The following is a 23,625-nucleotide window of genomic DNA, read 5'->3' on the forward strand; positions in this document are numbered from 1 at the left end:
TGAAGAAGAAACTGTTATTAGTCCCATTCTATAGATGAGGAAAATTCAGGCAAAAAGAGATTAAGGAATTCAGCCACGACCCCACAGCTAGTAAGGGGCAGAGCCAGGCTACGAGACAGGCAGTCTGGCCTCAGAGCCTGCCCTCTCACCTTCCAGCCCTGCGCGGCCCACACGGCAGCCACTGGCCGCACGTGGCGACTAAGTACTCGAAAGTGACTGGTCTGAACTGAGCTGTGCTCTAAGGTGAAATACATAGTGATTTCAAAGACTTAGCATAAAAAAAGAATAGAAAATATCTCATTAATGCTTAAACTGACCACATGGAGAAATGATAATGTTTTGGGTATATTGGGCTGAATCAAATATATTACTACAATTAATTTACCTGTTGCTTTTTACTTTTTTAACGTGGCTACTAGAAAACTTTAAATTACATTTGTGACTCACGTTATCCTTCTGCTGGAGAGTACTGCCCTATACTGATCTCATAGCTTGGTGTGAGTATTAAATCAATTAACACAAGGAGAGCACCAAACACGGTGCCTGGAAAAATTAACACCCACTACTTATTATTAATATTAGTGATATCAATGGCTTTCAATTTTTTTAAATATATTTTCTTGATTTCAGAGAGAAGAAAGGAAAGAGAGAGAGAGAGAGAGAGAGAAACATCAATGATGAGAGTCATTGATCGGCTGCCTCCTGCATGCCGCCTGCTGGGGATCGAGCCTGAAACCTGGGCCTGTGCCCTGACCAGGAATCAAACCTCGATCTCCTGTATCATAGGCCAATGCTCAACCGCTGAGCCACACCAGCCTGGCAGTTTTCAAATTTTATAGTCACTTTTTTTTCAAGCAACTTCTTATAAGAGATGAAAGAGGAGTGGCCTATTCACACTGGCCACCACTTCCACGGGTTGGAAACCCACCAGGTCCATCAGCTGCAAATGCCCTTCAAGCTTTAGCATCCCACGTCCATAATTTCAGAGGGGGTGAGGAAGCGGTATTGGACAAAATCATGGTGTCTGTGACAGTACTTTGAAAATGATCATAGATCTTAAATGTTGTTACCTCAAAAAAGAAGAAATGACAATTCTGTGGTGTGACACAGGTGTTCACTAACATGACACTGATGAGCACACTGCAAATATACACACGTACCAAACCAACACATTGTGCACCTTGACCTCGCACAATCTTATATGTCAATTACATCTCCATAAAAATAATTTGTTGATTAATTAAATACCCAAAACAAAATTATCACAGAAAAACACTACATTTTGCTTGGGAGAATCAAAGTGGTTTGGTCCCAGGTCTAGACAGTCCAGCAAGCAGGGTGTCATGAATGTGAAGGGGGAAAGGGGGTCACCTATGGGCACCTGCACAGACATTACCAACTGCCATCCCTGCAGACCCTGGCGAAGGCTCTAGCCCCGGCTGAGGGTGCCAATATCGCTAAGTCTAGCTCCAGAGAAGGACGTGACACTCAGCCCAGACACTGCAATGACTTTGCTGTCCTCAAGGCAACTCTGGGCTCCACCAGCCGGGCGTCTGCGAGCCAAGCCCCCAGCTCCCCCCGCGGCCCTCGCCTGGCTCTGGTATGTGTGTGCACAGGGACAGCAGCCAGCCCTTCGCCGGGCTCTCTAACAAGTTCCACGAGTCTGTTTGTTAAAGAAAAATTCCAGTGGGCGCATCCAACACATGGAACTCAAGTACAGAATTTATATTTATCCACCCCACTGCCAAGGAGATCACATGCCCCGTGAGTCACTCCAGATGTGCTCAAAAACAGAGTCTCTCTGTGGCAGCCCAGTCCCCCAATCCCAGAGAGAGTCGCAAGAGGACGGGTCCCCACTCCCGTGCCCCCAGGAGGCAGCCTCTGCCTCCACCTCCCGAGGCGGGACAGGGCGTCTGCTCCTGGGGAAGGGAAGGGTGGGAAGAACTGTACCTACTCCCAGGGGCACCGGGACGGGCACACCTGGGGCTCCTGGGGTCCCGCCGGGGCTGAGGGCAGCTTCTCCCCTTGGTGGAGGAGAAGATGTGCTGGAAGACGCTGCTGCTGCTGCTGCTGTGCTACGATGCTCAGGCCACTGTGTCCCGCAGGTGGAGCAGGGGTGAGTTGCTTTTTATTTATTCGTCTGATGTTCATCATTCTTTCTTAAGTACAATTAGGAATTGGGGGGTGGGGGAGAGGAAATTAGAAGCCCAAAGCCCTCCTTTAATCTCATCTCTGCAGATTGCTTTATGCTCCTTGGCACATTAGAAGGTGCTAGAAGGTGACAGGGAAAATGCCACTGGAAAAAAATCAAAGCAGCTAAGGGGACTTGAGCAAGATGGGGCACGCAGAGGGCACCCCTCTCTGACACGGCAGAACGAGGCCACCTTTGCTTCACAGAATGTGGACACACTCCCCACAGTTCCCTCCCCCAGGCTTCTGCAGCTGGGCCCGGCGTGCGCAGAGCAGGTGCCCAGGTCCGATGCCAACAGGATGGGAGTGTGGGCACCCAGGTGCTACCTGGAGAGCCTGTCCGGGGGTGGACACGTCTTTCCAGCCTGGCAGAGCAGGCCCAGTGGCAGGAGAGGAGGGGCGATTCTTCAGCATCCTCGAGTCTACCTGCCAGCTGCCCCCACTGGCCACCAGTCCCCCTCTTCAAGGGAGGAGCCGGCATGGTCTTGACCCTCATGGCCAACTTCCTTGCCCTCGTGGTGCAGTTCCTCAGAGCTGGCATGTCATCTTTTCTCTGTGCCCCAGACCAGCTCCAGGTGGCAGACGGTGACAGCACCTCCAGCCTGTTAGAGTTTATCACGTCAGGAAGTGAGGGACCAAGAGTGCTGACCACTCGTGCCAATCTGAACCAGAATCTTCCCGCCCACCACCTAAAGTCAACTGAGGTCTCTCTCTCCGGGAAAGAACTGGAAAGAGAAGCCAGGCTCATAGGTGTTTCTAGAGATCAGAACTAGACTGAAGACTGGCACAGGGCGGGAAGGATGAGCCTCCTGGGTCCCAAGGAGAGTGTCAGGGATGAAGGACCAGCCGGTGGGAACAAAGGGCACAGGGCAGATGGAGCTGAGATGGAGGGGGGTTGGGCACTGTACTTATTTGGGATTTTAGTCCCTCATTTTTAAGCCTGAGCTTAGGGACTTGCCAGTTCTCTGAGATGAGCTGTGAAATGATGATTGCCCTGGGGCAAATAATTAATGTATAGCATTTTCCTTTATTTCTGGAAAGACCACCATCTCTCACACACACACACACACCACCCTACTCAACATGTGCACAAACTTTAGGGGCCACACTTGGAAGCAGAGAGCAAAGAGACATGGGAGTTATGTCTTGCCACTTACCCTGTGTGACACTGGGGGCCTTACTTATTTAGCCTATAAAGAAGAGATGATAAAATCCGCTGTTCCTAACGCACAGGCTGTTAGAAAGCCAGATGAGATGATTTGGTTTGTAACAAGGCTTGTAAACACGACCACAGCATCACGAGCTACGCTGCAAGGAACTCAAAGATTTGAGTTCTGCCTCTAAAGGGGCTGTGTGACCTCTGACAAGTCTCTTAACCTCTCTGAGCTTTAGTTCACTAACAGGTACCATATTAACAATACCAAAACTTACCTTCGCTGTGCTGTTGTGAGGGTCAGATTAAAAAGGTAAATAAAATGCTTTGTAAATGATGAAGCACTATATCAATGTTAGCCACTTAGAAAATGAAATAATTTCATTAAAGAGAGTTTGAGATTGTCAACAGCTGGTCCTATAGCAACATCCTGGGAGCAACTGCTCTGGCCCCACGGGGTCCTCACGGGGGAAGGTCTGCCCCCAACAACAGTAACAACCAGGACGCGCTCGGCTGAACCCGAGGCCTGGGTGCGGCAGCTGGTGTTAAGCTAGATTCGTGGTTCACGTCAGTGTGGAGTCAACAAATGATACGGAGTCCTTCCAGCCACCATCCGAAGTCCTCTGCATAGTGGATCCTTCCTCACTTTTAACATTTTTTTTTAAAAGGACTACTCAATTGCCATCTTTCCTTAAAGATGGCTGGGCATCACACCCAAATAAAAACAGTTTTTCCAAATGTATTTACTGTTCCTTTCATCTTCATTCTTATCCCATTCCCACCCCAAACCCAGGTCTAATTTTGGAGCATTCCCTTTGGAAACAGTGTCAGGGTGACCACCCCCTAAGAGCTCCTCTTTCCTCAAACCCCACCCCCACCCCACCCCCCTCCCATCACCACTGGCCTCCACCCTCCCCCACCCAGTCCTGCACCCACACATAAACCCAACGGCAACACACCCTGTTGTTGGGCCATCCCTTTTCCTACCGGTAATATTCTCCCTAAGAGGCGCTGTCTAGGATTCTGCCCTGGGAGGTAGCTTTCCCCAGGCCAGGATCACTGCTCCAGCCCCGCCAGCCTGATTAAGGCCAAATGACTCCCCTGTGGTTAGGTGGCCACACCTGGCTCAAGTCCCAGCGGGCCCAGCTCCTGCCAGGGCAGTGCTAGGGGGCCTGGAGGGAACGAGCCGGTCTTGAGAAAAAACATCTATGCATTAACTACTATATAATAGCTGTTTTTATTAAATACACACAAATTATTTCTTTTGAAAGCAATGTAATAGGGAAGGGAATTCAAGTGGAACTAAAGTGGAATTTAAGTCATTTTCAGGTGTCCATTTCAGTGTTATGTGAGTTTTCAGTCGTAAGTGAAGCAAAGGGCCATCGGTCAGTAAAGTGCTAAGGGACTAGGAGGAGCATTCCTGAGGACACCTCGTTTACTCTAGTCACTCCAGGAGGCAGATGCTATTCTGACGACATACAGGTAAGAAAGCTGGAGTGAGGCAAAGAGGGAATGTGTCCCAAATCACTCAGCAGCAAGGACAGAACTGGATTTTGACCCCCACCCCAGGTCCATGGCAGCAGAGCCTCCCTATCGTTCACCCCTCTCCATTCCTCCCAGCAGCCGGGAGCTTCCCTGGGTGGTGGGACCATCTGGCCAAGGGGAGCCGACTCACAGAAGCCCTTCCAGAAGCACTCCCATTGGACCCCAGCGCCCGGGCCAAGATCCTGGCTCGCTCAGAATATCACTGTGTTTCTAAAGGGCTGGCCCAGGAGCAGAAAAGTTAATGACATCAGTAGGATCTGGCAAAAGATCTTTTATAAACCAGAGCGTTTCCTTTCCACACCCACTGGCCTTTTCCATAGAGCTGCTTCAACTGATTCATTAAAAATATGGTTGTGTTTTGGCTCGAAGCGGCCTGCAGTCGGAATCCTTTCCAACAAGCTCTTTGGTACAGACGCTGCTCGCAGCTCAGTGGAAACCGTGGTGAGCCTCGGTGCTGCTCTGTTATATTGAACCTCCTGGCGGAGGGGAGGGGAGAAGGGGTGGTTTTTATCCCAGATTATAAAAACTCAAAGGAAAGAAGGCTCCTTCATTCAGAGAGCCTTCTTCTGCCTATATGTCTGAGCAAGAGAACTTGGACGGACTGAGGGCTGGAGCAGACAGGTGCCAGCCTTGACCGAGATCATTAAAAGTAGCCTCTCCCAGGCCAGAATAGGGGCTCCTCAGAGATAAAGACAGAGCATGGGAGACAGGAGACAACATCTACTTTCTGATGATTAACCAGGTCCTAGGACTGCGAATAAGTTCTAAAATCACCCTGTTTAGAAAGAGAAAGATTTAGTGAAGCACTCTGTTTGAAAAGAACAGAGCTTAGTGACAAAGGTAGTTAATGTGTTTCTATGGAATCGTTCATTCCTTTAACAAACAGCCCTGGGCAGGATGCTGGGCACTGGGAATACGGTAGTGACCAAAAGGGACAGCATCCCACGCCTTCGTGGAGCTGACATTCTAGGGAGGGGAAATGGACAACAAACATATAGAAACAACGCATCTGGTTTGTCAGATGGCAATAAAGTCAGGACAGGTTAGAGGGTATCAAGGATTATGATTTTCAATAAGGTAATCAGGGAGGGCCTCCCTGAGGTGGTGACTAAAGACCTGAAGGAAACGGGTATTCCAGGCAGAAGGAACAGAAGGACAAAAGGCTGTGGTGGAAGCATGTGTGGTGTGCCCAAGGAACAGCGAGAAGGCCTGTGGCTGGGGAAGCATGCGCCAGGGGAAGAGCAGATGAGTTCAGATGGAGTGAGAAGTCTAGTCGTGTAGTTCCTGGCGGCCATCTGAAGAACTCTGGCTTTTACTAAGTGAGACGGAAAGCCATCGAGGGCTCTGGGCAGAGGAATGACATCATCTGACCTGTGTTTGCACAGAATCACTTTAGTTTCTGTAAGAAGAGAATGGGGGCAGGAGCCCAGGATGGGAGCAGAGACACCATCAGAGAGGGGCTCAAGGCTTGGACCAGGGAGCTAGCAAGGATGTGGCAGGAAGTAGCCAGAGTCCAGTTCTATTTTGAAGGTACAGCCAACAAGACTGACCGGTTAGTTGGATGTGGAATGAGAAATTAAAAGTCAAGGATGGCTCCCAGGTTTGGGGCCCGAGCAACTGAGAGAGATGGGAAGACAGTTAGAGAAGTAGATCTGTGTGTGCATGTGTGTGTGCTCTTACGTGTGTGTGTTGGGGCTTGGGACTGGGCTGGGGATCAGGAGAGATCACTGCTCCACGTCCGCAAGGAGACTCCTGTAGGCAGCTGGATATAAAAGTCTGGCCTGGAAATAAAAAGCTGAAAGCCAGTAGGGAAGTGAGGAGGGCAGGAGAGAGGAGACAGCCCAAGATGAGGCCAAAACTGTGCAATCTGAAGGCGGGGCGGGGGGGAGCAGACAGGGAGGAGGGATATTTTTTAATAGAAGAAGTGACATGTTTTCATGTTGATGTGAACGATCCAGTGGAGAGGGGGAAAGTAGCCACATAGGAGAGAAGGTGGAGAGGTGAGCCACATTTTTCTTGGAGACTTCACATACCTGGGACAGTCGGCTGTAGACAGGAGCATGCACAGTGACAGGAGTCGGTATCTGGGCAGGAGGCGGTGACTGGCTCAGGGAGGAAGCAGAGGGGGTAAAGTCATCATCGTCTGTTCCGCAGAGAAATAGAGAGGAACTGGGAAATAAGGGGAAGGGTCGGGCAGCATGTAAGGGCCACGTGAGAATAACGACCCGAATTTCCAGTGAGACAACAGCTGTGTTTTGCTCCAGCCACACTCAGGTGCGCAGGTGCAGCTGCGGGGCGGGAAGGAGGCGGTGGGACTTCATGCCAAGTGACTGCACAGGAGCAGAGGGAGCAAGGGAGGTGAGGATCTGTGTAAGAGCGAGCATTGGGTTGTAGTCATACGACCTTTTATATCACATTATAAATCAAAGTTAGAGATCTTTTAAAATACGTGTGCTCCATTTAAGAATATGTTTTAGACCATATCCATTCATCCATTCACAATTAACATTTTCCTTCCTATAGTTATTCATAACTGAGGAACATCCAGACTTTGGGCGGATGTGCCTACAAAAAGATAGCATTGTTCACCCTGTTGGCGAGAGTGGGTTTGGAGTCTGTGAGATCTGGGTTTTAATCTCAACCCTATAGCAAGCAAATCGGATGGCCCAGGACAAGTTTCTTAACCTCCACGTTTCTGCATCTCTAAGATGGGATAGGAATACTTACCTCACAAGGTGCACCTGGAAAGCACAAAGCACGTTGCTGGGCACACAGTGGGCTCCTGAGCCGCTGTTACACCTGAGCTCCGCAATTTAACAACTTGGGTCTGAGGTCTAAACGTGTCTTTCAACAGGAGACATGGACAGAACATGCTGGGACACATGGTTCCTGCATGTCCGGGTCCAATTTCTGCACTAACTCAGCACACGCGGCATGACCTTCAGCAAGTGAATCGTTTGTTCTGGTCTGTGCTGGTTTGTCCAACAGAATCGTAAACACTCAATTTCTCCCCAAGGCTCATCTGTCGGCGAGTGCAGGGAGAGCTCACAGCTCCCTGCCCCAAAGCCAGCCCGTGCAGCAGACTGGCATACAAGGACACTGGGAGTCTCTCTTGTCCCCTTACACTGAGTGGCCCTCGTGGCTCATTTACACCCTAAAGAAATAGCTGGAGAGTGAGCTGGGTGTGGAGCATTGAGTGAAACACATTGGCCCAGTTTTACACCAAAAAAGTACACAAGGTCAGCGATTTTGACAAAACTGTGCCAGCAGTCTTCTTGCCCAAATCTCAGTGCTCAGGTGGTGCCTAGGTGGGTGCGGGGTCCTTCTGCCAGTCAGTCCCTGGTCTCCCCAGCCCATGCCCCTCTCTCTCCTCCCTCAGAGAAGGTGCCCTTGCTAATGGCAGTCCAGGAGGAGCACTCAGGTCTCTTCCGATCAGCCCTGCAAAGACTGTGCTGCCCAACGGCTGGCAGTGAGGCGGGAGCTGAACTTAAAATGACCTCCATAAATTTGGGAGATGGGACGGAAGGGAAAGGAAGAAAGCCCAGCAAAGCATGAGTGGGAGAGTCTCCAGGGATGTTCTGTTTTGTTGTTCTTTTTTATTTTTAACAGCTGTTTGGGTTTTTATACTATCACTCCAAAATATAGGCACTGGGCCTGCACTCAGCGCCCAGCTTCACGCAGGCACTGAGGTCAAGCAGAGGAAGTGTGGAGCCCATTTCTGCCCTGGGAGCTGGGTAGCGGGCAAGATGTGAGCTGGGGGGGGGGGGGGGCGGGGGATGCACAAGCCACAGGACAGAGAGGGGACCACAGTGTGCAGCAGGCTCCCGGGGAAGGCTTCCTGGGGGAACAGGGCTGGCTTTCTCACCAAGTGGGAGCAAGTCTAGTTTCAAGCTTTGCACACATACCTCTGGAAGCCCTTGTTTTGGGCACTTACATTTCTTGCAGGGTCCAGACTTCACCTTTATGGACAAAAACATCTGGAGTGACTGTATGGAGCAGACATAACATGCAGCATCTCCAGCGGAGATGAAGGTGTCCCGGCCCCATTCATGCGGCGTGAGGCCTGGGCAGCCGCTGAGATGCAGGCCCAGAGCTGGCTGCTCCCCTCCTTTCCGCTTCGCCTGCGGGGGGGTGAATGTTTTTAAGGCAACCAGTACTTTTAATTTCATAATAAGAGAGAAATTCTGGAAGAAGAATTAGAGAAGTAAAGTTGCTCTCAGATCCTAACCCGAGAAGAGGGTTCATCTACACTTTCATAGGAACAGGTCACACCTTAGTCTAGGGCCAGGTCTGGCCCTGGTGTCATCTCCCACCAAGGAGAAAGCAGTCAAAGCACACACCCTCTTTGTGTCTCTACTCGTTTGCCTTGGCCTCCAGATGATCCTGTAAGGCCTCAGGTGGGAGTGAGCTTTGCACTTTGGTGTCGTGTGCTTGGCTGTGGATCTGGATGCCCAGTGGTTATCAACCCTGCCTGCCCGTTATAATCACCTGGGCGCCATAAAAAGTTCTGATGCCTTCATCCACCCCAGAGGTGCCCAGGAACTGGCCTGGGAGTGGCCTTGGGCATTTGGGTTTTTTTAACTCCCAGATGATTCTCATGTATAGTCAAGGTTGAGAGCCACTGGGCCCACCTGAGAGAGGCCGTATGGCCGAGGGAGCATCTTCTCCACAACCGTGGTCACGCACCCTCTGGTCCTCAGCCCTGGCTGCCATTAGAGGCACCTAGGAAGCTTCTAAAAATCTTACTGCCTCAGTTGCACCCTAGTTCGATTAAGTCAGAACCTCTGGACCTGGGACCCAGGCACCAGTATTTTGTTGTTGTTAATCCTCAGCTGAGGATATTTTTTCATTGATTTTTTTTTTTTTAGAGGGGGGGTGGAGAGAGAGAAACATCAGTTGGTTGCCTCCCATATGTGCCCCAACCAGGGCCGGGGATCAAACCTGCAACCCAGCCCGGCCGGGCGTGGCTCAGCGGTTGAGCATCGCCCTAGGATCCGGGCGATCGGGGTTCAATTCCCGGTCAGGGCACATGCCCGGGTTGTGGGTTCGACCCCCAGTCAGGGGCGTGCAGGAGGGAGTCTATCGATGACTCTCTCATCATTAATGTCTCTATCTCTCTCTCCCTCTTCCTTCCTCTCTCTGAAATCAATAAAGATATATTAAAAACAACAACAACAACAACAGAAAACCCTGCAACCCAGGTATGTGCCCTTGACCAGGAATCCAACCTGCGACCCTTCGGTGCATGGGCCAGCGCTCTAACCACTGAGAACCCCGGCCAGGGCAGGCACCAGTTTTTGTTAAAGCCCCTTGGGTGATGCTAATGTGCAGTCAAGGTTTTGTGAACTGAGGAGCAGGAGACGCCTCACTCTCCTGAGCTCCACCGAAAACTACAGGCAGAGGCAATGAGCGAACAGAGAGGCCCCAAAACCTCTGATTCTGTGGGAAATTGGCACTTCTCTGGCAAAGAGAACAAATTCTGCTAAAGCGCTAGGCTAGGAAACATTGCTCTGGAGCTCGCAGGCCCCTTCCCACCGTGGCCTGGGGACGCAGAGGTCACTGCCTGCCAAGGTCTCCCCCAGGGCAGGGTTTGGTGAACCTACGGCGGCACCTAGGGCTCGGCCCAGAAGCCTGCCAGGATCTGCTGGGGCCAGAAACCTAAAACCATATTTATCCCAACCCCAGAGGAACTTGTGGTATAGATAATAAATAAGTAGAGAGAAAGCAATATTACAGCAATACTCCACCCAACCTGCTATTTCCAGGGAGTGGGAGATTCCTACCAGTGAGCTTTTCAGGAAACGTCTTTATAGCAAAGATGTTTTGTTTCTATCACGTTGCACTGCGTTTTTTCTAAAATGCCCATGCAGCTCCTGCCGTCTTTAACACGGTACACTGGACGTCGCGGGCCCTTTCTTGATGGCCCCAGGCCACCTTTACCACGAAGCGGAGCTGTCATGCATGGTTATGCAAACTGTGCTTCGCACAACTTCAGGGGGCGCTACCTACCTCAGAGTCTCAGATTTTTTAGTTAGTTACCCAGTTTTCTGGGAGACTACAACCCCGTGTCGAAGAAACTGTACATTTTTCATTCTTTTTTTAAATGACGTGCTTTATGTTAAGTACTTCTAAGACATAACTTCCTCAAGTGGCACAATGTGTTCATTTACTGCTTCTGGACTCAGGGTGCCAGCCAAATAGAGACTCTTACTTTCTCATTTATGCCTTTGGGAGCATCTCCCAGAATATGAGGTTTACCCAAAATCTCCCTAGGCAATTATTTATGTTTTGCTTTTAATTGCTGTGTTGGTGGTTCATGCCCAGTCAGGGCTTGAACAACTGTTTTGAAAGGCAGCATATTGCAGCAGAAAGAAGGGTCGTCTAAGATCAAGGGGGTCTGACTTAGGATTGAACATCTGACATATCCCCCTGCCCAGCTACCTTAGGTGCAAGAAGCTGTACCCTTTTCTCTCAGCCGGCAGCAGGCTTGCCAATCCTGTCTGCTCTGCGCCCTGGTGCACCCAGGGGCCTCGGGGTGGGCAGGGCTGCCTGCTCCCAGCCCGACGCCACCCAGAGAACTGCACTTTATAAAGATTATTCCCACACTCTGTAACATTCTGTCTTCCCCTTCACTTGTCCTCAGTGAGGTCCTAACTCTCGTTACCCTGTCTACCTTCTCTACCCATAGCCGCCCATCCATCTCCCTCCAGCTACTGTTCCTGAACGCACCCACAAAGAAACAGTGAAACAGCATCAGCAAGTAATTGACTCTGTCCCAAATGCATTTCTAAGCCAGCTGGCCTTTGCTGGGAACCCTGAGCCTGGCTCCACACACCCCTAGAGCCGCCTGTCAGGGTCTTGGGGCGGCTCTCTTCCTTCCCTTTGTCACCTGTGTGCAGATTCTTGGCAGCTGTATTTCAGAGGGCTGGGGAATGGCCAGAAGTAGGATCCTCTGATGAAAAGGGTTGTCAATAAATATAAACCAGGACTTCATATTGCTCAAGTGCTGAAATGGGCATTACTGCTGTAGAACAGTACAATTAGGGAACTCATTTGTTGAATTTGAAGGGGTTTGCCATTTGCTCATTTCTGTTTTATTTTAACATAAGTTCCCTTGACATATAGGGGTGGGCAAAAGCGGGTTTACGGTTGTGAGTCCTTGAAACACAGTTAATAAAGCTACTGTAATAATTATAACCACACAAACAACTATAAACCTACTTTTGCCCACCCCTGGTCACTACATTTTCAAAGCTTTCAGGGATGACTCTGATAAGCAGCCAGGTCTGAAGTCACTGGCCTGAAATAGTGACATCTGACATGCCTGGGAGCTCTCTCTCTCTCTGGGACACACCAGCGTTGTCCGTCATCTCCACGACCATCACAGCTTCGAGTCGGTCACTTTCAAGACCGGCTGGCTGACCTCAAGGTTACGGAGGGGGAAGGCCAAGTGCCACAGCCCATGGAGCTCATTCTTTCGTTTCTTGCAGCCGTGCTGTTCCCTGCTGCCCATCGGCCCAAGAGATCGTCCTCAATGCCCTTGAATCCCATCCTGCAGAGCTCCCTGGAGGAGGTAGAACTGCTCTACGAGGTAGGCAGGGGTGCAAGTGGCCACGTTCTCCCCAACGGCATTGCAACTTTTCTGTGTTTTGGAGAAGTGACCCGAGCCCCTGAAAATGACTGGCCTCTGCTGCCTTAGGGACTAGGCTGGACTCACTATGGGGGCCATCAAATCCTCGTAGTCCCTGTATCTCCTTCCCTTTCCCACTTGCCAGATCAGGGAATGATGGCATTAGGAGGTCACTGGAGGCAAAATTAGAGATTTAGGTTTGGCCCCAAGGTGCCACTCCCAGCACCCAAGCAGCAGAGTGGGGCAACAGTCTCAGGCAGAGGCTGGGAGGCAGGACTCTTCCTCGGGTTCAGGCAATGCCCGGCCGCTTGTCTCGGTGGAGCCCTGTCTCAGGTAGCTGCCAACTGTGACAGCCCAGCTTCTGACCGTCTGGCCCACCCTGAAGGCTCCCTTCCTCTGCCTCTCACACTCCGCCACTCAGACCCCACTTCTCCAAACCGCAGGGAGATTTCCCAAGGCCGCTTTATTTGGTTCAGCGGTAAAATTCCAGGCTCTAGATCTGAGCTTTAGTTCTGGTTCTGCCCCCCCCATCGGCTATGTAACCTTGCAGAAGCCACTGTGTCTCTCTGGGCCTGGATCTCCTCAACTGTTAAATGAGGGACTACAGTGATCTCCAAGTCTACACCCCCCTCCTGCCCTGACATCCTCCATGTTCCAGAATTATCTGGCTATGGAAGAGACAGCCTAGCCTGCTGCAGCCAAGGGATGCATGTGGCAGACCCCACCCCCGCCCTTAAAGAGCAGGGGGAAGTGAGGACAAGCCTCTGTATCCCACTTCATTCCTAGCATAATTCTTTGCCTCCTTCAATCCCCCGCCCCTGATTTAAAGTGTTCTGAAATAGTCGGTTCATGGCTTAGAAGATCTTCAGTGGGTGGGAGGGAGAAAGGGAAGAATGGATTAATCTGGGACACTAGAAATAATAGTCATTAAATAGTGGCTTTGTACCAGGGACAGTGTTAGATGGTGTCCATGTTTGTCTTATTGATTCCCCACAATAGCCCTGTAAAGTATTTTTGCTCCTAATCATGTCACAGGGGAGGGAAGCGAGGCTCAGAGAAGTTAAGTGGCTCGTCCAAGGTTACACGGTTGGCGGGAATGTCAGAACTGGAACCCAGGTCCCTTGCACTCCAAAGCCCTTTCCGCAGCTGCCTCCCCAAATGAACGCAGGGGAGAAGAAATCTGTGGGGTCCTCAGCAGTGCAAGCGCTTCATGTCTTTCCACCTCTCGTGTCTCTCGCCAGTTCCTGCTAGCTGAACTCGAGATCGGCCCAGACCTGGAGATCTCCATCAGGGACGAAGAGCTCGCCTCCTTGCGCAAGGCACAGGCCTTCCGCACCGTCTGCAACGCTGTGATCCCCAAACGCATCCCCGACATCCGCCGCCTCAGTGCCAGCCTCTCCAGCCACCCGGGCATCCTCAAGAAAGAGGACTTCGAAAGGACAGCGCTGACCCTGGCCTACGCGGCCTACCGCACCGCCCTGTCCCAAGGGCACCAGAAGGACATCTGGGCCCAGTCCCTGCTTAGCCTTTTCCAGGCCCTCAGGCAGGACCTGCTGCGGTCCTCAGGCTCCAGAGTGTCTGCCTGAGACACTGGCCCGCACCGGGACCTGGAGCGGGGCCCAGCACACACAGTAATCCAGAAATTCTTCATTCTCCCCTCCACTTACACAGACCAGCAGCACAACACATGCCACCAGCTCAGAGTAGCAGAGATAAAATGATTCGGCCCCATGCTCTTTACCTGTTGTAGCTTCCTGACAGGCGCATCTGATTCATGTCACAGTGTGACCTGGGCCGGAAGAAAGGGCTGGAGGGGGTCATTCAAGGTGCCTCCAGAGGCCGAATGGTTCGCCTGGTGACATGCAGAGTCTAGGATCCGCTTCAACACTGAGTGGCTGCCTCAAACACCCACGAGAGAGGACACAGCTGGAGGAGACGTCATAGAGGTTTGAGCATGGGGGGAAGATGGGGGACAGATTTCTTTGGCCCTAAGAGATCAGGGTGCTGGGTTGAACGCACAGCCTTCTGAAGGTTCTGTAGTAAGATACAAAGAAGGGAGAGCTACAGCCAATAAATACGTTAGCCAAGGGTAGACTCCTCAACTTTTCTAAAGTCACCGAGACGAGTCAGAACATCGGGAATTGTCTGAGCTGGATGTTTTGACTTTTCTCACCTGAAGGCTGGTCTGCCACAGACCGGCGGGCCTTGTCTTTAGAACAGAGAAGCCAAGCCAATGCAGAGAGGGTCATCCTAACCAAGGGGGGCACCAGCGGCCTTGCCTTTCCATCCTAATGCTCAAATGCCTTAGCATCGTCAGAGAACTCAGTGCTCCAAGCAAGGCTGATTTTCAGACGACAGAACTTTACTCTTTCAAATGCTGATTTTTCATTTTAGTGATATCGACTTCGTAATTCCAAAACTACGCAGATGAAATGCCTTAAGCTTTTAGTATCTCTGAAACATTCTAATGAAGGGGTTGGATAACATAATCGCTAAGACTCTTGGACTTCTGAAATTTCCACAATCATTTCATTAACCCTGAGATAGCACACCCGGACCTGAGGGGTCTGCCGGGCTGTTACTCCAACCCCGGGAGGTCCCGGGCTGTGCTAACTCTGTATCCCAGCAAGTTTTCCTGCTGACTTCCTCGCTGTCGGGCTAGAAGCCTGCGCTCTTATCTGTCACCAACATCACTTGTCCTTTGCATTTTGTTTTCTTAGTTGCCATCGCCTAAAAATAAGATAGCTAGGCTTGTTAAAATTATGTGTTAATGAGTTAATGGATGAAGGCCCCTGCCTGGAGTGAAGGGCCTGGGTTCCAGTAAAGATTCCTCCCTCGCTCAGAGCTCTCTCTGGCTTCTCCCGGGTTTATAGCCTGGTCCTGGAGGCTCACATCACGAACAGTCTGATCTTTGAACGAGTGAGGTTTCCTTGGGCTAAATTTGCCTTTGAAACGGGTATTTACCAACTGTTATTTGATGAGGGCAACAGCTGGTCTGGACGTCTTTAAAATCGTTGAGCACGTGAGTTCTGCCTGGCAGCACCAGCTGTGTGATCTTTTTGGAGAAATACTAGAATGTGGGAGGAAGGTACCAGAGCAAAACATGGCTTTGTGTCCTGATGGTCTCAGACTCAGCAGGCTAATAGCTCACGCCCTCTCCTTCTTCTTCCCTAATCACACTGCCCACTTACCCCCCTCAAATGCAGACTGATAGGTGCTTTTTGGCTCAGTTTTCCTCTCTAATATTACCTGCTCTCTTTGACATGGCCACTCTGCTCACCTCTCTTTTTTTTTTTTAATTTTAGTCTCTCTGCAGCTCTCTCTTTGGGCCTGGTTCTGATTATCTTTGCCCCCATTTCTGGAAGCAGCTCCGGGCGCCCTGGGGCAACATCTGTGTACTATCTCCCCGCCCGCATGCATACCCTGAGCTCACTGGCCTGCAGTCTCCTTTGGGTCTCGCTGTCTGATGAAACAAAGGGCAGAGTGGAGACAGGGGTGGGACTGCCCACAGGCAGGTTAGCCTCACAATCTACCTTCACTTCGCACTTTTCCTTGATGTGGGGTGAGGAGGGGGGAGCAGAGGCTCGGTCCCTAGACACTGTGCAGTCATTGCCCTGACCGGCAGCCCTGCATCCCACTCTGGGGCTCCACCCCTTCGGAAGGGGTCTGGGAGCCTTCAGTCACCAGCTGGGAAGACCCACCCTGTGGTCCCCAGTTACCATGTCAGGATATAGGTGGCTGCGCCCAGGGTGGGGATCCGTGAATGGGAGGATGGGTCCCAGACCAGGGACAGCGGTGGGTGGTGGTTCATTCACCCTGGAACAAAATAGTAAAGACGCTTCTGTGTCCATAAATCAGGGCCCACGTTTATGTGGCGATACATGACAGAAAAAAACAGAAACAAGAAAGGCATGGCCTTTTTTAGACCAACGAACCTTTCATTTTCAGTAACTAGATACTTAAACACTATTTCAGTCTGAATACAAATTAATTGTTTACCCACAAAAAGCTTTCTAACCATGACTTCATTTCCATACAAAACCAAATATGCTCACGACCGCCACCCTGAAACCCGCCTCTCTGCCCAATGAACAAGAAAGGAGTCTGGCCCTGGCCCATGTGGCTCAGTGGTTAGAGCACCATCCCATGCACGGAAGGGTCTCGGGTTCGATTCCCGGTCAAGGGCACATACCTGGGTTGCAGGTTTGATCTCCAGCCAGGGTACGCATGGGAGGCAACCAATCAATGTGTCTCTCATCGGTGTTTCTCTCTCTCTCCCCCTCCCTCCCTTCCACTCCCTCTAAAAATCAATGGAAAAAAATATCCTCAGGTGAAGGTTAATAACAACAACAACAGAAAAGCAGATGACTGGACAGAAGGGGAATCTTCCTTTTTGCCTCATTAATGCCACACTGTACACACCACAGCCACAACCAACTCACATTTTGTCACATTTACTCATAAACAGGATAACTGTGGGGGCGGGTGATGTTTGTAGTGGAAACTTGCCTGTAACTTATGGAAGCAATTCTGCTGTTTCTATATTGCTGGGAAATTTGAGGATCTAGAAATTCTGGAAGTTCCCTCCATAGTTGCCCTCATGGCTACCTCTGGTGTCACTCAAGAGATTTTGAAAAACATCTGTGTGCTGGAACTTTCATTGCTCTCTGGGCTCACCTTGAATCCAAACTGAAGGAGAATCTCCTAAGTGGTGAACCAGTAAGAAGGTGTTTCCACAGGTAACCTGGTCTAAGATCAAATGCTTGTTAAATGACTTTACATGGCACCCCTTATTTTCCAAACCATTTTCATGTATTTTTTTTTATTGTAAAAAAAACCAGACAACATGAATTTACCATCCGAACCATTTTTTCGTGTATGGTGATGTTAACTACATGCTCTTGTTCTGTGACAGCTCTCTAGAGCTCTTCCAATCTGGAAAAATGGTATCTATGGAACAACAACTCCCCTTTCCCTGTCCCCCAGCCCCTGGCGATTACCATTCCACATTCCATTTCTAAGAGTTTGACTACTTTCCATACCTCATATAAGTGGTATTTGTCTTACATTTCTTACTGTCGTATTCTGAAAAATGTTCTCTTCATCTGAAAAGTGGGTAGAGTTCTGAAGAACGACTGGCCATACTGTGTCACTCGCCTTACCTAATTTTATTTAACGAATATTCGCTAGTGGTAATAAATATGTCATGATGGAGCTCTTAGGCTCAGTGGCGTCCTTGTTGTCTCAGCCAGTCTCACTCAGGAATTTGAAGTGGTCCGTGGGTTTAACAGCAATGTTGATTTCCACGGCTATTTATTATTGTCCAGCCTCTTTAATATTTGCCACCAAAACATCACACGTGTGGCACTGTCCAGTCTGAGTTTTGAAATCCTCACGAAAATAAGGTCCGAATGTAGCAAATACCATCGTCTTTAACATGCATTTAAAGAGATAAGTCATCACAGCCCATCCTGTAAGAGCAAGGTAGTTTCTCAGGGGACCTGGGCTGTCCACGGTTGCACCAGCCTTAGTAGTCAAGAAGAACTGGTTTTCTGGAGCCAGTTTTCCAGGCACTTTAACTTTACCCTGGGGATCATTCCCAACTGGCATAGCTATAGATCTCGGAGCACCATTCCTTACATTCCGTGAATCCAAGAACGTGGGTTTCATAACCCTTGACTCTGCTCAGCATCTCTCAGATCAGGGCCGTGCTGCTGAGGACCACCCCTTGCAGAACACTTGGGTTTTCTTTCTTTTTTCCTTTCTCTCTCCCTCTTTCTTTCCTTCTTTATTTTTTCTTTTCTTCCTTGCCCCAAACCCCCATGTCCTTTCTGAGAAAGGCTAACAGCTTCTCCCAATCTGTAAGCAGCAAAAGTCCAGAGTCCACCTGCTGCAAAGGCCCTGTCCCTGAGCTTGTCAACTTCCCTGTCCTCCCACCTCCTCCGTGAAGCCCAGCCAAAGGAAGCCTTCTGCTTCTTTTTTGGTAAAAAGCCTCAGAGAGGAGCATTGGAGCACCTACTCCAGCCAGAAAGACCTCTGCCATCCAGGCACCCAGGGCTTCTGAAATGACACAGGCATCTAGACTTCTCCAGAGAGGCAGCTGTCCTTCCAGTTCTCCCTACAAAGACCCGGTCTTCCTTGCAGGCCCACACCCTCTGCTGACTCGGATGCTTTATCGGACGCTCTTTGTCACCAGAGAAGTCTGCAAGGTTTAACGCTGTATACTCTGGGGCAAATGGTCTCCAGAATTAATATTTCCTTTTCTCCTTGCCTCCAGATACATACTCCTCCTAAGGACTAGGTCAGCAGTGGCCCTCCCAGAGCCAGTTCTGTGTCCTAGGGTCTCTTACGACAAAGCAGTGCTTGGAGGGAAGCAGGGTTATGTTTACAATGTTGGTCATCACTCCAGCCCCTGGGATGCCTGAGAAACAAAAATAAGCTTTGCAAGTTGCCTAAGTTCTGCAGAATCAGCAGGCCCCTGCTGGGTCCAATGGAGGAGAGAGCCTTTGGAAATGCTACTGACTCCTAATTTCAGACGCTCTGATTGGCTGCGGGAGTGGGCCTCTGCCTGGCTTCCCATAGGTGAATGGAAGTTAAGGTGGGCCTCCAGCTAGATTTTGTCCCGTGACAACCAGGAATGTCTGGGGACTTTTTTTTTTTCTTCCTGCTCGGGAGGCCCAGGCTCAAGGCAAATCATAAGTGGGAAATCAATTTGAAGGAAGGAAATTTGAACTCAGGGAAGGTGCCAGGCCCTGGGAAAGAAGCCCAGCCCCAACTGAACTCTGCATCTTCTGCTGACAAACTCAGGGGGCTGGATTTAAGGAAAGGGGGTGCTAGATTTTATTTAAAGGAAGGGGGTACAGGAGCACAGGTAGGAAGTGAAACTGGTGCTGCCCAAGACAGGCCATCGGAGAGAGAGAAACTGACAGAGGGTACCATGTACTCTTGGGATCTTGAATTTTTTTTAAGCCTTTAAATGACTTCTTCAAGGACAAACAGCTACAGCAGAGGTGGAATTGGAATTTTCACCGATTAAGGGGACTTTCGCTGGCCCTAAAATGAAATTACTCTACTACTAACCCCGCAAAGAGGGAACCCGCTATGCCCCGGCTTCCCATCCTTTCCCAGTTCCTTCTGGCCGGGCATGAAACCATGCTCACCGATCCCACCCACAGCAGGAGCAAGGAGCCCGGCCTCCTGCGCGAGCAGGGGCTGTAACTGCCCTCCCGTTCTGCCCCACGACGACACAGGACGCGTGGAAGCCGAGGGGGGCTTAAGAAGTCTCTCCGGACCGAGTGCACCGTGAGGAGCGAAGGCGTTTGTCTGGCCGGCCGAGCGGCTCCGAGGCCCGGAGCGCACAGAGGTCCGGGATGGGTTTGCTGAAGGGCCTGCTCCGGGCAAGGAAGCTGCTGCTGTCCATCCTGGTGCCGATCCTGCTTCTGCCTCTGCCCACGCTCCACCCCAGCAGCGTGAGTGCCGCCTGAACCCTCCGAGGGCCCCGGGGCAGGGGGAGGCCAAGCGGGGGGGGGCGGGAGGAAGGGGGTGCCTGTGCCGCTCCTCGGCTGCTTTTCCGTTGGGTGGAAGACGTGGACGTGTTTTTCTGGAGGAGGCTAGAATACTTTCTTCCTAAAAGCTGCCGGTCCCCCTTCCCAGAGCCCCAGCCAGGAGTGAGATGAGAGGGGGGCTGCTGGGCTGGCGGGAGTGTGTCACACAAATCAGTGGGCCTTCCCTGGCCGCAGGGCCAGGCCGTGTGCCGATAAGGACACCCCTGTCCCGTAGTTGTCAGGGCTCAACATGTGACCATCAGTATGGGGGAGCAACTGGAGATGTAGGAAGATGTCTTGATGACACTGAGGATGGGGGAGGGATAGCAGGCCTGGGGTGGGGTGGGGTGGGGTGGGATATGGCCCCGAGCGGGCTTTTGTGCACCCCGCATGGATCTGAGGGCCAGTCATGGGCTCTGATAACCAGGATTTAAAACTTCATCTCCGAAGACCCCTTTGAACTTTGGATGGAAAGCAGAGCTCAGCATCTTGCCCCGGTCCCCTGTGACCACCCTTGCGTCGTTTGTATCATGTTTTCTTCTCTGTTTTCTCGAAGGAGAAACATCAGATGACATGATAAAAAAGAAACGAGAGGCCCCAACTCTAGGCCATGACCTAGTTTTTGACCGTTGGTGTGAGCAGAGGAGCGTAGCTTTGGCTCTGCACTGGGCTTGCTTCTCAGACCATCGCGTGGCCCCCTCCCCTTCCTTCCCTCTCCTCCTGCCCCTCCTCCCCCTTCCCCCCCTCCTCCCTCTCTCCTTGTCCCCCTCCTCCCCCCAGTGGCTTTAACCCCGGCTCCCCTCTACCCCTGAGACTCGAGGGGAAATAAGCTGAGAGGTTAATCGTGTCTGTGGGAGGGAAGAGCGCCCACCACGCAGCTCCTGGAGTGACTTGGTAACCAAGATTAAGCTGTCAAGTTAAGCAGACGGGATTAAGATGCTTCTTCTTAAAAACAAACTGGCTTAAATCTTTAGTAGAATAAATACCCCCGAGTGCCCGGGAGACGCCCGTTAGAGCCGGGCTGGGATTAGCAGACAGCGATTACTGCCGACAGCTTTCTTGGCCCGTACACTAGTCAGTTCTCTGCCGCGTCCAAGTGAGCTGACTCTCCTTGTCAAGTTTTCTTTTTTTTTTTACTCAAGATCAAATGGACTTAAGGGAATGCTATCCAGAGACTCATTGCCCTCTGCTTCTCCACAGCAGCGTCAGGCGCCCAGTGTCCCCTGAAGTCAGCCCCATCCTTGGGGACCCTCACTATAGGATGCGGTGTTCCCCACATTTCATCCTGAGACCCCATCTTGGAGCTTCTTAGTTACCAATGACTAGTAAGAAGTATCCACAAAAAGAAAAAAAAGGGAAGAAATTATCCCTGGTCTCTACCAATTAGGTGCCAGTCACTCACACGGCCCCGCCCCCCATATGACAGCAGGCAGTGCTTTCAGGTATTACCAAAGATCCCCTTTCGGGGGGGGGGGGGACATAGCCCCCCCATTGAGAATGACCAGTGCCTTAAGAAAATAGAAATATTCTACCTCAGCGTAGAATATTCCAGTCAGTGCACGTGGGTTAGAGGAGGGCAGGTGTTTTGACCCCCAGAGCCCTCGGGATGATAGATGGAGCCTGGGGTGGCCGATGCCCTGAGAACCGGACGCAGCCTGCTTGCCACCCACCCCAACGTAACCTGCAAAGATGACTTCTCTGTGCCACAGGGTCAACAAGGGCCCTGCTCTTCTTCCTTTACGATGACAGAAAAGCACCTCGAGGTCACCATCCTTCGTACCTGGCATCCAACTGTTAGATTCTGATGTTGAGTCCTTAAGACTCCCAGCTGGACTTGTTTGCTCTGGGCCGGAGCTGAGAGAAGGGGCCTGGGTAGCCGCGCCTCACCTGTGGTCCTGATGGTTCTTCGAAGTGACATTTTAGGAAGGGTTAGAATGACCTTCTCCCTTTCTCCTGCCCAGCTCTCTAAAACCAGGGGCCCAGACTCAGTGACCATGTTACGTAAGAGGAGGGTACAAGAGGGGGGTTCCATAACTAAGCCCTGCTTCGGGGTCCCCGGGGGGAATAAAAGGTATATAACTCCCAAGGTAGATTTCAAAAAGGCCTCCCAGTCACTGACGGCAGCAAATACACAGGCCACGAGCCCCTCCCAGTGAGGTTTGGGTGGGATGTCCCTGGGGTGTCGATATCACTGCATGAAAAGGGAGTGAGGCCACCATCCGGGGGTAGCAGAGTCAGGAAACATCTGATGGGGGAAATCCCACCTTTGCACCCCCTCTCTTATTTGTAAACAGGAGCAAAAAGAAAACCACTGACAACACTGTCCCTTAAAAGCACTGCCTGCATACACACCGCCCTACACACCTGCTGGCCAGAGCCCTGATAAGAGGCTGGGGATTCTCAGAATGAATATTTTCCCTGGTAGATAACAGAGGAATGCTGGTCAACAGAGGAGCCCGGTTCAGTTCAATCAATATTGATTGAGCTATGGGCCAGATGTCGGGGCTCAGGACCCTTGTAATCAAACTTCAGACTATACGGGGATATCTGAGTATCAGCTTATCTATGCATTTTGAGGAGGTTGAGAAGGGGCAAAAGGAAGTCTATGTAAATTCCAGGGGTGAACCGAGTGAGGACTATATGGAAAGGCCCTGGGAAGGTGGTCTCTTGGTCTTTTCTCCCGCTCTAAGGCAAGTCCAGGTAACGATGATGGCAGTTTATCCTGTTCTTAATACTGCTGGGTGAAGGGGGCTTGGTGACTCTCTGCAGGAACCTATTGTAATGCTTAACAACAGTTACAACCACAAGCTTACCTTGGCACACGCAAATTCTCCTGTTTCAAAGCAAAGTGGTACCTGGTACAAGGAAAGTTTCTGTCTCTCGTTTTCAATCTGTCTCCCCTTCTCCCCTCCCTTGACTTGTGACCCTGTAATGAGCAGGGCAAGAAAGACTGAAGTTCAGTTCTCAGGAAGGAATAAGCACGTCTCAGTGAGGGACAGACATCCTGTCCCCTTCACCTTCAACTGGAGTTAAGAGCTGCCGTTCGGTCCCCTTCCCAGGAACAGGACAGGCATAAGTGGTTTTAAGGGAGCTAAAGGGCTTTGAACTCCTTTGGGTCGTTTTATATCTGCAACAAAGGGGTTATTTCTCTAAGTTGCATTCTTTCCCAAATGGAGCCTTTTTTGTTTTTCCACTATCGATTCTGTTGTCTTATCAGCACTTCCAAAAGATTTTAACTTCTCTGTGATCTTTTGGCCCCAGAGGAATTCTCAGTAGGAGCTACAGTCAACAATAGTTGGGGTCAGTTCCCATTTCCCAAGCCCCAATCCCATAATCCCTGCATATCGGGAGGGAGCCAGCACCCATCCAGCCAAGCTGGGCTAATCACTCCGGGAGACCCTCACTGATCACAGCGACCTTTTGTAACTTTTGTGCATGAGTGTGAGGACACTTGTTCTGAACCCAAGGGAGAGATAAACAGAACAAGATTTGTCAGGTTCCTTGATCACCAGCCAGCCTCAGACCTGAGCCCAGATGGTTTCGAACTGTGTATAATTTGAGGA

At 50.8% G+C, this 23,625-nt stretch overlaps 2 protein-coding genes across 2 annotated transcripts in view; both read left to right on the forward strand.

Annotated features, from left to right (window-relative positions):
* Window positions 1-1,771: 1,771 nt before the first annotated feature.
* FAM180A (family with sequence similarity 180 member A) lies at window positions 1,772-17,732 on the forward strand. Its single transcript, XM_081147254.1, has 3 exons — window positions 1,772-2,116; window positions 12,379-12,479; window positions 13,760-17,732. The coding sequence occupies exons 1-3, from the start codon at window positions 2,041-2,043 to the stop codon at window positions 14,102-14,104; spliced, it is 522 nt and encodes a 173-aa protein (XP_081003380.1). The 5' UTR covers window positions 1,772-2,040; the 3' UTR covers window positions 14,105-17,732.
* A 601-nt stretch (window positions 17,733-18,333) lies between these two features.
* Window positions 18,334-23,625, forward strand: part of SLC13A4 (solute carrier family 13 member 4) — a 38,817-nt gene continuing 33,525 nt past the window's right edge. The window contains exon 1 of the mRNA XM_081147253.1: window positions 18,334-19,987. Coding sequence (XP_081003379.1) covers window positions 19,889-19,987 — 99 coding nt within the window. The 5' untranslated portion in view covers window positions 18,334-19,888. The remainder of the gene's footprint in view (window positions 19,988-23,625) is intronic.

The sequence above is a fragment of the Miniopterus schreibersii genome, assembly GCF_964146895.1.
Source record: "Miniopterus schreibersii genome assembly, chromosome: 9".
Taxonomy (NCBI): domain Eukaryota; kingdom Metazoa; phylum Chordata; class Mammalia; order Chiroptera; family Miniopteridae; genus Miniopterus; species Miniopterus schreibersii.

Excerpts from the sequence above, each read along its gene's own strand:
- FAM180A (XM_081147254.1), top strand. The coding sequence starts at position 2,041 with ATGTGCTGGAAGACGCTGCTGCTGCTGCTGCTGTGCTACGATGCTCAG. Across the intron at positions 2,117-12,378 it reads GTCCCGCAGGTGGAGCAGGG|CCGTGCTGTTCCCTGCTGCC; the intron begins GTGAGTTGCTTT and ends CGTTTCTTGCAG. Across the intron at positions 12,480-13,759 it reads AGGTAGAACTGCTCTACGAG|TTCCTGCTAGCTGAACTCGA; the intron begins GTAGGCAGGGGT and ends GTCTCTCGCCAG.